Genomic DNA, 12,048 nt, shown 5'->3' with positions numbered 1-12,048 from the left:
ATATGGTAATGTCAGATTCAAGTCCTAATTCAAGTATACAGATATTTAATAACTAATTTCCATGACTTTTCCAGGTTTTCCACGACCGTATGAACCCTGTGGACTACTTTCATAAAACGTTGCATGTTTTGCTCAAATCTGAAACTAATTTTACTCCTATAAACCCAAAAGTAGCCCACTCTGGATAGCATCCAGTCGTCTTGTTGTTTACCTCAGCAGAGTCCTCATCTTTGCCGTAGTCAGGGCTTCCTACAATGGGCTCCTTCTCCCTCATCCAGGACTCGGCCTCGTTGGCATCAGCAAAGTACTGCTGAGCCTGGAGAGAGTCCTCCAGATCCTGTCTACGCTGGGCTGCTTTTCCTTTCAGCCCGTCCCAGCGGTTGTGCAGCTCTTGTAGTTTAGCCTTCACATCCTCCCCTGCAAAGTGACCTGAAATTTGGGGGAAAATTATTATTATTTTTTTTTTATCATGTTTCTACTTTGAAGAATAACTACTTTTTAAAACCTGAAACAATGCATATTACAAAGCCAATGTCTTGAAAATGGAAGAATTAAATTGTACCTTCATCAATCATGGCCTCCCCCTTCTGAGTAACAGCCTTGATTCGGGGTTCGTGGCCAGAGATTTCTGCCTGCAGAGCCTGGTGTTTCTTCAGAAGGTTTTGGACCCCAATAAGGTCTTTTCCTGACAGGACATTAAAAATCATCATTTTATAAATATTAACAGGTTATAGTGATTTTTGATAGTCTGTAGAACATCAACTTTAATTTATAATGTGTAATAATAATAATAATAATAATCCTTTAATCAGACTGACCTCTGTTGGTGGAGGAAGCAATGGGTTCCTTCTCTCTGATCCAGGTCTCCTCATCTTCTACATCCCTAAAAAGTTGCTGAAGGCGCAGAGAGTCGGACAGCTTCTGTTTGCGGGCAGCCATGGGCTCCTTCAGGGCCTCATAACGTGCCACTAGAGCCTCTTGTTTTTTCCGGATGTTATCAGCATCAAAATGGCCGGCATCTTGGAACTGCCTGGCCTGGATGGTAATGCCATCAATACGGTCCTGTCAAGAGAAGAGGAACAAGCAGTCAGTTAAGATATTTCGAAAACAAAATAGGAACTCTTATATCAGTTAATTTGTTAATCTTTCAAATATTGTTACCTGGTGAGCGGCCACGTCAGCTTCTAGAAGAGCATGTTTCTTCTGGAGATTCTGGACGCTGGTCAGGTCTTTGCCAAAGTCATCAGAGGCCAGATGTCCCTCCACCTCATACAGCCAAAGCTCGATGTCCTCCACATTGCGATTGAACTGCTGCTGCTGGTTCGCTTCACGCAACTTAATCCCTGAAAGGAAAAATTGTAATACTGTTAAAAGTATAGTTAACCCAAATATGAAAATGTACTCACTGTTTACTTACGTTTAAATGGTTATACACCTTCATGAATTTCTTTTTTCTGTTGAACACAAAAGATATTTTGAAGAAAGCTGAAAACCTGTAACCATTGACTTCCAATAGTCAATGAAAGTCAAATTGTCCAATGGAAGTGAATAATTACAGGTTTTTAGCTTTCTTCAAAATACTTTCTTTTGAGTTTAACAGAAAAAAAAGCTCAGACAGGTTTGAAACCAAAGGCGAGTAAACAATGACAAAATGTATAGTCCTGGATGAACTATGCCTTTAAAGCTGCTATTTGCCTCATATTTATGATGAATAAATCAGATAAGCACTCAAGAGCTGTAGACTCTTCTTAACCTTTGAGCTCAGTTGCCTCCAGAAGCTTCTTCCATTGAGAGCTGACTTCATCCATTCGGGTGGACACCTCGCTGGAGGCATAATGTTTCCCATCCACCAGCTCCTGGCCTGACTTCTGCAGTGCATCAATGCGGCTCTGATTGGCAGAAAGCTCAGCCTCGAAGGCCTGGTGCTTCTGGACCTTTCCCTGCAGGTTGGATGGATCCTGAAAGTAAAGGAACCAAAGTTTTTTGTACTTCTTTGAAATGTGAAACACTTTGGAGCTACGTAAGCCTGTAAGGTGCTATATAAATGAATGAATGGTGAGAGAAGCACTTTACCCAAATGTGCAATAAACAACTCCCAAAACGACATACCTTGTAGGCCTCATCAGTGGCGGTCTTCATCTTCTCGTTAATCCAGCTCTTGAGCTCATCAGAGTCTCGGAAGAACTGCTGCAGATGGAAGGAGTCCTCCAGGGCAGCGCGGCGAAACTGAGCCCGCTCATGAAGAGCGTTGCGTCTGCTCAGCAGCTGAAGCAGAAAAAAACAAAAAGGTGTTTAAATCATAGCATTACCAGTGATTCAGCACTTCTGTCAGCAATAATTGAGGGAAGCAAAGTGCTTGCGGTGTTAAAATGAAGGGCGTTTCAGGGCACTGCTAATCTCCACTTACTGCATCTCTGCGGGTGGCCACATCATCCTTGGCGTAGTGATTGTTCTGGATCAGTTTGGTGGCAAATTCATCCAGCGCCTGTATAATTCAGTACAAAATTTAAAGTAAAATTGAGTGAGGTTTATTATGGAAGGTTTAAATTGTATTGTACATTGCCAGTGTGTCAATTCTTACAGTGATCTTTTCTTCCTGAGCACTGAGGGATTTCTCAAAGTCTTCGTGTTTCTTTAGAAGAGCCTCAACACTGTCCAGAGAATCGCCCAGATCTTCATTCAGCAGGAAAGCCTAAAAATAAAACAGATCAACACCTTTGTTCTAAGAAAACATGTTTAATTTTTTTTTATTTTCGACTTGAGAAAATAAGTTGAGATAACTCATGCACACAAATCTTTACCTCCTGCTTGCTCATCCAGTTGTCAACCTGCTCAGTGTCCCTGTAAAAGAGCTGCAGGTCCATGCACTGCTCGTATTGCTGCCTGCGGAGCTCCCACAGCTCCAGAAGAGACACTTTCTCCTCAGACAAGATGCCCAGCTACAACCCCCAAAAAAATAGGTTATTTCACATTCTTCAGATAATAAGCAAGCAATCTAGTTTAGACCAAACTCACTTTTTCTTTGACTTCCTCAGAAGCATAATGTCCAGTGTTAAGCAGTGCCTGACCGGCCTCATCAGTAGATTTGAAACTGTCCTCATGAGCGTCGATCTCACCCTGATAAAACATTAAAGAGACATTCAGTGTTCCCTTCCTAAACTATAGTGATGGGATGTTACTAATTTACCAACTCACACTCTGACAGTTGCAGGGAAAGAAACACAAAATACAATCCAGACAAAACCATGTTGGTCTACTTGTTTAGATGCCAATAGAACAATGGACCCTTTTTTTAAGATGTTGCTAAAATGCTTTCCTTAATTTTAGTTTGTCTTGTTTCTAGTCTACATGTCTAAAATTCTTTAAATCATTTTAATTTTCCAGACAAGTAAAAACATTGTCTTGCTTTCAGAAATAATAATTCAAAAACTTAAAGTTTTTCCTTAAAACAAGCTAAATAATCTGCAATGGGGTAACCAGAATAATCTAGTTTTCACTTTAAAATGAGACTATTTAGCTTGTTTTAAGGAAAAACTCAGTTTTACATTTACATTTAGTCGTTTAGCAGACGCTTTTTGATTTATTATTTCTGAAAACAAGACCCTATTTTTTGCAAGTCTAGAAAATGCTTCGTGATAAGATATTTGGACCAGAAAGTAATATGCAGTGTAAATTTTGTATTATAACATATAACATGGTTGCATAAAATTACTAAAAGAAGAAGAAAAAAGTTATTGCGGGGACATGCGAGGCATTTTCCAAGAAAACATGACATTGTTCTTTCTTCTGGTTGCCGCTTTTCAGTCTCTAACCATTTTTTAAGTCGTTTTTCTTTTGTTATTTGGGCAAATTGGAATGCAAAAACTCTCCAAAAACTTCTCTACCATTCACTGCTCGATAAGTAATCCAACTATGACTTCCGCAGCTGAAAAACTCTGAAATTAGGGTTGTGCAAATTGACGATAGTATAGTGTATCAGCAATAGGCAAAGATATAGCTCAGAGGTAAGACCTAAGGTGATTTTAAAGACAGTATTTAGCTCGTTTCGCATTTATGTTGAGCTATTACATGTTTTAATAAAATCATTAAATAAAATGAATGGTAATATTATTTTTAATCATCATCATTAATAAATTAACGACAAATAATTTGACAGCTTCAGGTGTTCGCATCAACATCACTTGACCGACTCTCTTGCATGCGCACTCTCTCTCAGCTGCAGTTGACACATGCGCTGCTTGTGAGCGCACTACACTGTCTTACAGCAAATTAGTTTGCAACTTTGTTGCATAAAAATAATAGGCTAAATAACAAAACGGGATTTAATTAACAAACAAGTTAAATAAAACTATTTGAAAAATGAAACAAACGAAAAAGAACCAGCTCAAATGTTCTGGAATAAAAGCTGTTGCGGTAATACAATAAATGAGCAAATAAGTAAACATAACACTACCGTGCCCCCATGCGCTAAGTATCGTGTATCAGCAATCTCACAGGGGGACGATATGGCGACCTGAAGATTTCATATATCGCACAACACTGCCGGAAATGGGATAAGGGTTCATACCTTGTGCTCCTGGTGGCGATCAAGCAGGGCCTCCGCTCCAGCCACATCGTTGGCCAGTTCATCTGCATTGATCAAAGCCTTCATCTCGGTCACCCAGCTCGTCAAGTCGCGGAAATCTGCAGTGAAGCGCTGCAGCCTGGAAACAAGATAACAAACACAAGGTCACAAACTGGCACTGGGTAAATCAAGTTCAACACGAAAAGCTTCATTTGAAGTAGTGATCAGTAGCAAAAAGTTGTCTGAACCCACATGTAGGAGTCATTAAGTCGAGCATGTCGCTCAGTCGCCAGGGTTTGGATCTGCTCCCAGTTGGTAATGAGTTCATCTCTCTTCAGGTGGATTTGAGTGGCATTCTGGGGGTGTGTTTGCTGCAGACGGTCCGCCTCGCCACCAAGAGTGTTTACCTGCAGACAGGAAAACACACGTCATACATGTGTCAAAAAGAATCTACATTAAATGAATGTACATGAATAAAATAATGATAAATGTGACGGGCAGGTCTCTTACAAATTGTGAGTGAGAGAGAAAGAGAGAGGATGTGTCCCAATTCACATATTATCCATTCTAAATAGTATTAAAAATAGACTTAGTATGTCCCAAATCATAGTATGTTGAAAGGGTATGCAAAAGATTCCTGGATGATGTACTATTTCAGTTAGAAATTTTAAGTGTAGAACCATCCATACTCTAACCACTAATATAGTCCACAATACATTGTGTGTTGGGCCAGAATTCGGGTAAAAAGTGTAAACAAACTACAAACATGGTGGACACGTGAGATCAAGCATTGAGAAAAGAGGTTTCTGTAAAGTTGTTTGAATGACTAATAATTAACATCTAGTCAACTTGAATATTAAATCATTTTCAAAATGTTGTGTGTTATATTTAATCTACAACAACAAAGAGAACTTGTATAAAGACGTGTTTGGACATTAACTTCTGAATGCATTATTATCTGAACACCCGAGGAGATTCTCATGAATGGCAGATTAGGTAATTAAATATGAAATGTGGATGATGACAGGGGCCATAACTAAGCAACATAACAGCCTTTTAATAGGTATATAACAATAAAAAGACATAAACAACAAAAAAATACTACATAAAATAAGATAAGATAAAACTTTAAAACTGTTTAAGACTCACTGCCAAACATTCTACCATTTTTGAAGGATTCACATTTTTTTAAAAATCCTTTAAAAGTATCTCCAGATAAAAATCCTTGTCTGGTAACATAAAAAAATAGGTGATTGCAAAAGTATAATGTTTAACAATTAGGGTGTTATTGCAATACTGACATTTTGGAGCAATTTGTGTATTCGTCGAGACTGACCTTGTCATTCAAAGCTGCCAAATCTCTTTCCAGCCCTTCGTGTTTCCGGAGCAAAGCTTGAACGCTGGCGAGGTCACGACCAAAATCATCAGATGCCATCAACTGCTCCTTCTCCTTAATCCAGCTGATTGTCTCATCCACATCCCTGCAGGACAGAAAATAATATTTATTACTTATAATAGATTTAAAGCACTGATAAGGATGTTCCAAAAGAAAGATATAAACAATACAGGTGTATCCTACATTTCTGTCATATGTTGCTTTAAATCCTAGAGTACTTTAAAGTAGGTTGTATTCTGACTAGGTATACTTTTTTTAATGGTCATTAGCCAGAAATATTGTTATAGTAATGCTGTGGACTTCAGAGAGTTATTAAAGGGGTGGTCCAGAGGGTATTTTTAAGGCTTGGTTGTGTTTATGGCATGCAAAGCAGTGTGTGCTCATGCTTCATTTGTATAAAATCATGTTTTTTTTTTCATATATCCTACTTTGACCTAAAACAACTGTCATATTTTCTAGTTCTTCTGAAAGACCCGCCCTTAAGAGGCTCTGATTGGTCAGCTAACATAATGTGCTGTGATTTGCAGATCAGCTCCACATCACCAGGAAGCATCTCCGTTATAACATTAGAGCGCCTCTGGCCACACCCCTTCACTGCCCGGGGTGTATGTGTGTAACCTGAACGGTTTATGACATCATTAACCCAGATGTATTTTTTTTATAGTCCCAAACTTTGTTTGCAGTAGGCTTCGCTAAGCTAACTCTGTAAAAGCCAACATATCCTTTTGCATTAAACTTTGAGCGTCTAAGATTCAGAGATGTAGTTTATGTTCACAAAGCTACATTGCACAACAACAAAAGTTTAAAATGTGATATCGTAGTAAACCACCCCTTTAAATTCGAAAAACCCCCAAAAAATGTTATGGTCTTTAACTCACCGGTTGAAACGCTGCACTTCAGCAGCTCCAAACAGCTTGCCCTGCCTCTGCTGAGCCAAGCCCTTCAGCCTCTGCCAGGCGGAGTTCACCTCCTCCTGCTTTTTCAGGATGAGCTCAGCTTCTGGGTGGTTCTCCTGGGTTAGTTTGCCGGCTGCCTGGTTCACCTCATTCACACGCTCTTCATGGGCTGCCAGATCGGTCTGGAACTCTTCAAACTTCTTCTGCAAGACCTCCACATGTTCCAGGTCCTGCCCAAGCTCCTCTGAGGTGACAATAGCTTCCTGCAAGAACATTTTGTTTGTGTGTTGGTGTGTTTTAGGCATGGTTGTTGGTATTTTTTTGTATTGACGCAAATTATCTACTGCACAACAGAACATGTCTAACCGCCGCTTTTTACCTTGTCACTGATCCAGTCTAGGGCATCCTCACACTCACGGAGGTACTGAACCAGTTTTTGGGCCTGCAGGAGACGGATTCCCTTCTCTTTAGTCTTTTGCAGCAGCAAGTCCCACAGACGGTGAAGCTCCTCTAGACGGGTCTGAGTTTCACGTAGAGACAAACAGTTAGGATACACACCAAATGCTCTGTTTCTAATAGACAATAGCTTTGTTTCCATCCAAAGATGCAAATGAGATTATGGAAAATCTCATAAAACATTTGCGAAAAAAGCACCCTTTCCATCCAATGAGTCAAAGACAACCTAATAGTCACTTCCTAATAAATCTTGGCATATCCATGAAGCAGATTTTATGCGATATTTAAAAGTGCACATGAAAATAAGTGGATGGAAACATAGCTAGTGATTTTTTAAAAGACAGCACAGCTAAAGTCAAGAAAAAAAGAAAGTCAGTAATAGAAAGGCTCAATAAAGGCCCCCATATTCAAGTCAGCTCAAACTGGTTTAATGTCATTTAATGAAATGTTTACTTTAGCAAGTTGTTCGAAACTCCCGAAGCAAACTTTTTCCCGAAGCAAAATTTTTTAGAAAAATTTCGTCTGGCTGGTCAATATCTTTAAACTGCAATTCAGTGGCAATTATATAATAGGAAAATAAAAATCTTCACTGACTTATTTCTCTTGTTAAGTCCATGGAGGTTGAAGAATCATAGAAATGCGGGAGGGATCAAGATGTTCACCAACAATATACTGCTGCTCAGGTACATAAAAATTGCCATGAGTATATCAGGGGCCTCAAAGAATGAAATAAAACCCTCCACTGCACACCAGTTTTTCAAAGCACATGCATTTGAATATACAGGAAGTTTCACCACACTCAAACACCTACTTGAATAAAAGCACCATAATTGACACTTTTTACTATTGGCCGCTGAGAAGTCCGGTAAGGCGTGAAAGACTGATCCATATGGGATTATGTTAAAATAATATCAACTTTTCACGATCATGTAAATCTATTAAAAAGCCTCTTACGCGGATGGTTTCAGATGCAAAGTGGCCCTCGGATATCATGAGGTTGCCGGTCTCGTCCAGTTTGATGATGGCCTCGGCGTTAGCCTGCACCTCTGCTTCAAACGCTTGATGTTTCTGGAGCTTTCCCTAAGAGATGGTAAAAAAAAAAGGCTGTGTGAGATGAAATTAATTGTGAAGACATAATATGCAACTTTTTATTTTTAAACAACATAGATTGTAAAAAAAGACACTGTAAAATAATGTGTTGGGACAACGTGAAGTTTTTTACAAAGTTAAATGGATTGAAAAAAACAATTAAGTTTTCTCAAAACCAACTCAACAACTGTGTTTTCAGCTCAATGTAAATAAGTAGTTTGAACAAACATCAAACATCACTTTTGAGTCGAGTGAATTTCTTTAAAGGAACATTGCCAAGTCTAATTTTAGTTCTAATTATTTTATCATCATACAAAATACACCCTTCTATCCATTTGCAGTATTCAAGCTTTTATAACGTAATAACTCTATACAGTCATTCACTGCTGATTACAGACAAGCCCAATCAAGGAATTTACAACTTAAAAACAAGAGTTACTTTATGATCAGAGGCGAGTCAGCTGACAGCACATTTTAGGACTTAATTTCTCTAAACATATTCTACCAAGTTGTTTATGAATCGAAGTACAATGGGGACTTAGAAAAGTAGACTTTGCTTCTTCTCTCACCTGCAGGTTACTGGGGTCCTTGTAGTTCTCATCAGAGGCAATCTGTAGCTTCTCTTGGATCCATTTCTCAAGTTCATCTGCATCCCGACGGAAGAACTGGAACCGGTAAGAGTCTTCGAGTTTCTGTCTGCGCACCACAGACAGCTCCTTGAAGCGACGGTACCGGTCCAGAACCTGCTGTCGGCGCTCTTGGATGTCATCTGCCGTCTCTAAAACCTTGACTCCACTGATATCCATTTTCTGAAAGTGGGGCAAAAAAAAAAAAGTTTAATAGATGAACCTTTCAAATGTAAAGGTTTTTCTAACTTCATTTTGAATTAGTAAGCAGACAACATGAAAACATTTTTGAAGAACCTCAGTGTGGCTTCCTAATAAGAAAAATGCACACGAGAATTTTCTCAAAAACATTTGAGTAACATAATATAATATAATGACAAGTTAAAAAATAAAAAAACTGCCATTATAAGTATTTTGAATTGATATAAATGAAAATTGGCACTACAAAATCTGCATGGTACAAAAACTCACTCAAAGTCTAAACTTTGAGCATTTTTGTTCAATATGTGTGACAATTTATTTTTTTTCCGTGGATTTCACCTTTAATAGACAGGACAGTGAAGATTACAGACAGGAAAGTATGTGGAGCTGAGAGAAGGGTCGGCAAAGGACCTCGAGTCAGGAATCGAACTTGGGTCGCTGTCAGCAACTTAGTACTATGTGTCGACACTCTAACCACTAAGCTATTGTTGCCAAAAATGTGTAACAATTTCAACTGAAACATAAAACAGGGTGGAAAAGAGTGACTCCTCCCCTTTTAAACAAACAGCCAATAGCATTTCGTTTTTATCACCACTCTGCCAGTGGAAGTCATTGAGCTTAAACGCATCAAATAAGAAGTGTCTTGAAGGGGGTGGGGCATTTCATATACTATAGAGCATTTGATTGGTTAAAATATTTGATGAGAAACAGAAGAACGAGGTGATGTCAAAAAATAAATAAATCAATAATCCATTTAGGCTGAAGTGACAAATTTCAAACTTTTTATGTTTATATCTTCTTAATGTAAATTGTCACCGTTTAGGTGCACACTTGCTTACAGATATCCTTAAGACTAACACGGTGATACTAACATCTAAAAAAAACTTTTATTTGATTTTACAGGGACTTTAAATCCAGGCGGACATACGAGACACAACTCTCCCCAGCCATAGCCAACAGCTGAGCACATGGGGGGGCCAGGCGGAAATTCCTCACGCATCTAAAACCAACCAACACAAAGAGAATGCTGCCATCAGCCCCCTGCTGACTCTCAACACAACCCCCAGCAAATCCAAAAACACGCCCAGCCCGATCCAACTGCATCTGTCCTTTACTGTCAGTAGGGAAGAGGGACAGTGTGATTTCAGCTGTATTTGAGGGTGGAAGGACTGAACTAAAGTGGAGGAAAATGGGTCGTGAAAAGATTATAGCGTCTCTAATGTTATAACGCTTAGGTTACAACATCTATAACTCATTTTCAACCAATAGAACATAGTTGTACAATCTAGAGCATTACACATGTTTCCGCTGCAGAAAAGGCAGTTCTGTGCCAGAGAAATTGTCAATTTGGTGTCATGTGAAGCAAAACTAGATTGGTGTTGAAATTAGAAACACTAGAAAAATGTACTTAATAATATTTAGATAAGACTTTATAGTTTCTAATAAAGCCCTGATGAGTTATTAGGATTACTACTAGTTATTATCAGTAATTATTTAATACAATGACTAGAGTGCTGGTATGTCAGTAGAATTGAGAGTTGATTCACAGAAAGATTCAGTCCCAGACGACTGGATTTCTGGGAATGCAAAATCAGCTGCTGGTCCATTTCTGAGGAGTCCGAGAAGAGGATGATAAATCTTCCTGATTAATGCAGTCGGACACATCTGGCCCTGTTTCAAATACAAATAATCTTCATAATGGTGTTAAAAAAAAACTGAGTGGACAAAGAGTTTACGAATTCACCTCACATGCTGGCGTGAACATCTGGAGCCATTCCACAATGACAAGTGAACAGCTGAACATTCTTTGTGGCAATCTTAACTATTTCTGTGAGGGCTTTTATTTATTTTATAAGCTATTATAACTAACTGTTTTCATGCCAAGAACAAACTAGTCACAAGATTGTGACACTCGAATATACTAAAAAAATACATTCTAAATCACTTACTAAATAACAGAGACATTCCCTGTAACATCAAGCATTTTAATTGGTCTCTTTTGTCCACTTTCTTGATTTCGGAGTCTATGGGTGAGTGTTTATATGGGCATTTTTGGATTTTTAGATATAACATTGCAAAATAAAACCTTACATGGACAGCAGAAAACAATATAGAAAGCAGTGGCAGCTTTCATTTCTAGTTTGATGGCTACAAAACTGCAGAACAAGAAACAAAGAACTACAAAATGACTAACAAACATGACAAAAATGCATCTAAATACCAGGTGTAAACAGGGCCGATAATATCCTCCAACTAAGTCTGTGCACTAGACATGGGACGCTAACTGTTGTCAAGGTTAACTGCGGTTTGGAAAAGCCAGGATTTTAAAACTACCAAAATGTTGTTAAACCATTAACATGTTTTTTAGAACTATAAATATATATATATATATATTTTTAGGGAAACAGTATCTCCAGATGAAAAGGACCCTCCACATCAAAAGCTACTGTTCCAAAATATTTTAAATGTTTTTTTTAAATAAAATATATTTTGTTTAGTGGGGAAAATGTTTTTTTTTTTTTTTGCCCAGACATTTTAAAACAGCATAGAGCAGTGTAAACAGTACTGTGATACCGTGATATTTTTATGCAAAGTTATCATACTGTCAGAATTACCAGCCCATGCCTACTGTGCACATGATGTAGTATGCAATTTTTTTGTAAAAACAGTCAACTCCAACTGTCCAAAAAAAAAAAAAAAAAAATCAGCAGATTGTAGATGACTTTCAACAAATATCAACCTAAATCCGCTTGTTCAGTCGTGACGTATAAAATACTGTTTCCAGGTCCTAGCCGCTACTCATTTGAATTGAGAAAATAT

General features: G+C 38.3%; 1 protein-coding gene across 50 annotated transcripts in view; it reads right to left on the bottom strand.

Annotated features, from left to right (window-relative positions):
- sptan1 (spectrin alpha, non-erythrocytic 1) overlaps positions 1 to 12,048 on the bottom strand; it is a 67,561-nt gene that overhangs the window by 44,137 nt on the left and 11,376 nt on the right. For all 50 annotated transcript variants that reach the window (XM_087299676.1, NM_001098488.2, XM_087299685.1 and 47 more), the window contains exons 2-18: positions 8,971 to 9,210; positions 8,267 to 8,392; positions 7,236 to 7,376; positions 6,839 to 7,119; positions 5,901 to 6,045; positions 4,817 to 4,971; positions 4,568 to 4,703; positions 3,016 to 3,117; positions 2,802 to 2,939; positions 2,582 to 2,692; positions 2,408 to 2,485; positions 2,110 to 2,265; positions 1,754 to 1,958; positions 1,162 to 1,343; positions 819 to 1,062; positions 563 to 685; positions 212 to 429 (exon numbers count right to left, since the gene is read on the bottom strand). In XM_087299676.1, the coding sequence (XP_087155802.1) occupies positions 212 to 429; positions 563 to 685; positions 819 to 1,062; positions 1,162 to 1,343; positions 1,754 to 1,958; positions 2,110 to 2,265; positions 2,408 to 2,485; positions 2,582 to 2,692; positions 2,802 to 2,939; positions 3,016 to 3,117; positions 4,568 to 4,703; positions 4,817 to 4,971; positions 5,901 to 6,045; positions 6,839 to 7,119; positions 7,236 to 7,376; positions 8,267 to 8,392; positions 8,971 to 9,207 (2,778 nt within the window). In that variant the 5' untranslated portion in view covers positions 9,208 to 9,210. The remainder of the gene's footprint in view (positions 1 to 211; positions 430 to 562; positions 686 to 818; positions 1,063 to 1,161; positions 1,344 to 1,753; positions 1,959 to 2,109; positions 2,266 to 2,407; positions 2,486 to 2,581; positions 2,693 to 2,801; positions 2,940 to 3,015; positions 3,118 to 4,567; positions 4,704 to 4,816; positions 4,972 to 5,900; positions 6,046 to 6,838; positions 7,120 to 7,235; positions 7,377 to 8,266; positions 8,393 to 8,970; positions 9,211 to 12,048) is intronic.

This window comes from Danio rerio, chromosome 21, assembly GCF_052040795.2.
Source record: "Danio rerio strain M-AB ecotype USA chromosome 21, GRCz13ab, whole genome shotgun sequence".
Lineage (NCBI taxonomy): Eukaryota > Metazoa > Chordata > Actinopteri > Cypriniformes > Danionidae > Danio > Danio rerio.
The sequence above is the reverse complement of the archived record's forward strand: the minus strand, read 5'-3'. Positions and strand labels throughout refer to the sequence as shown.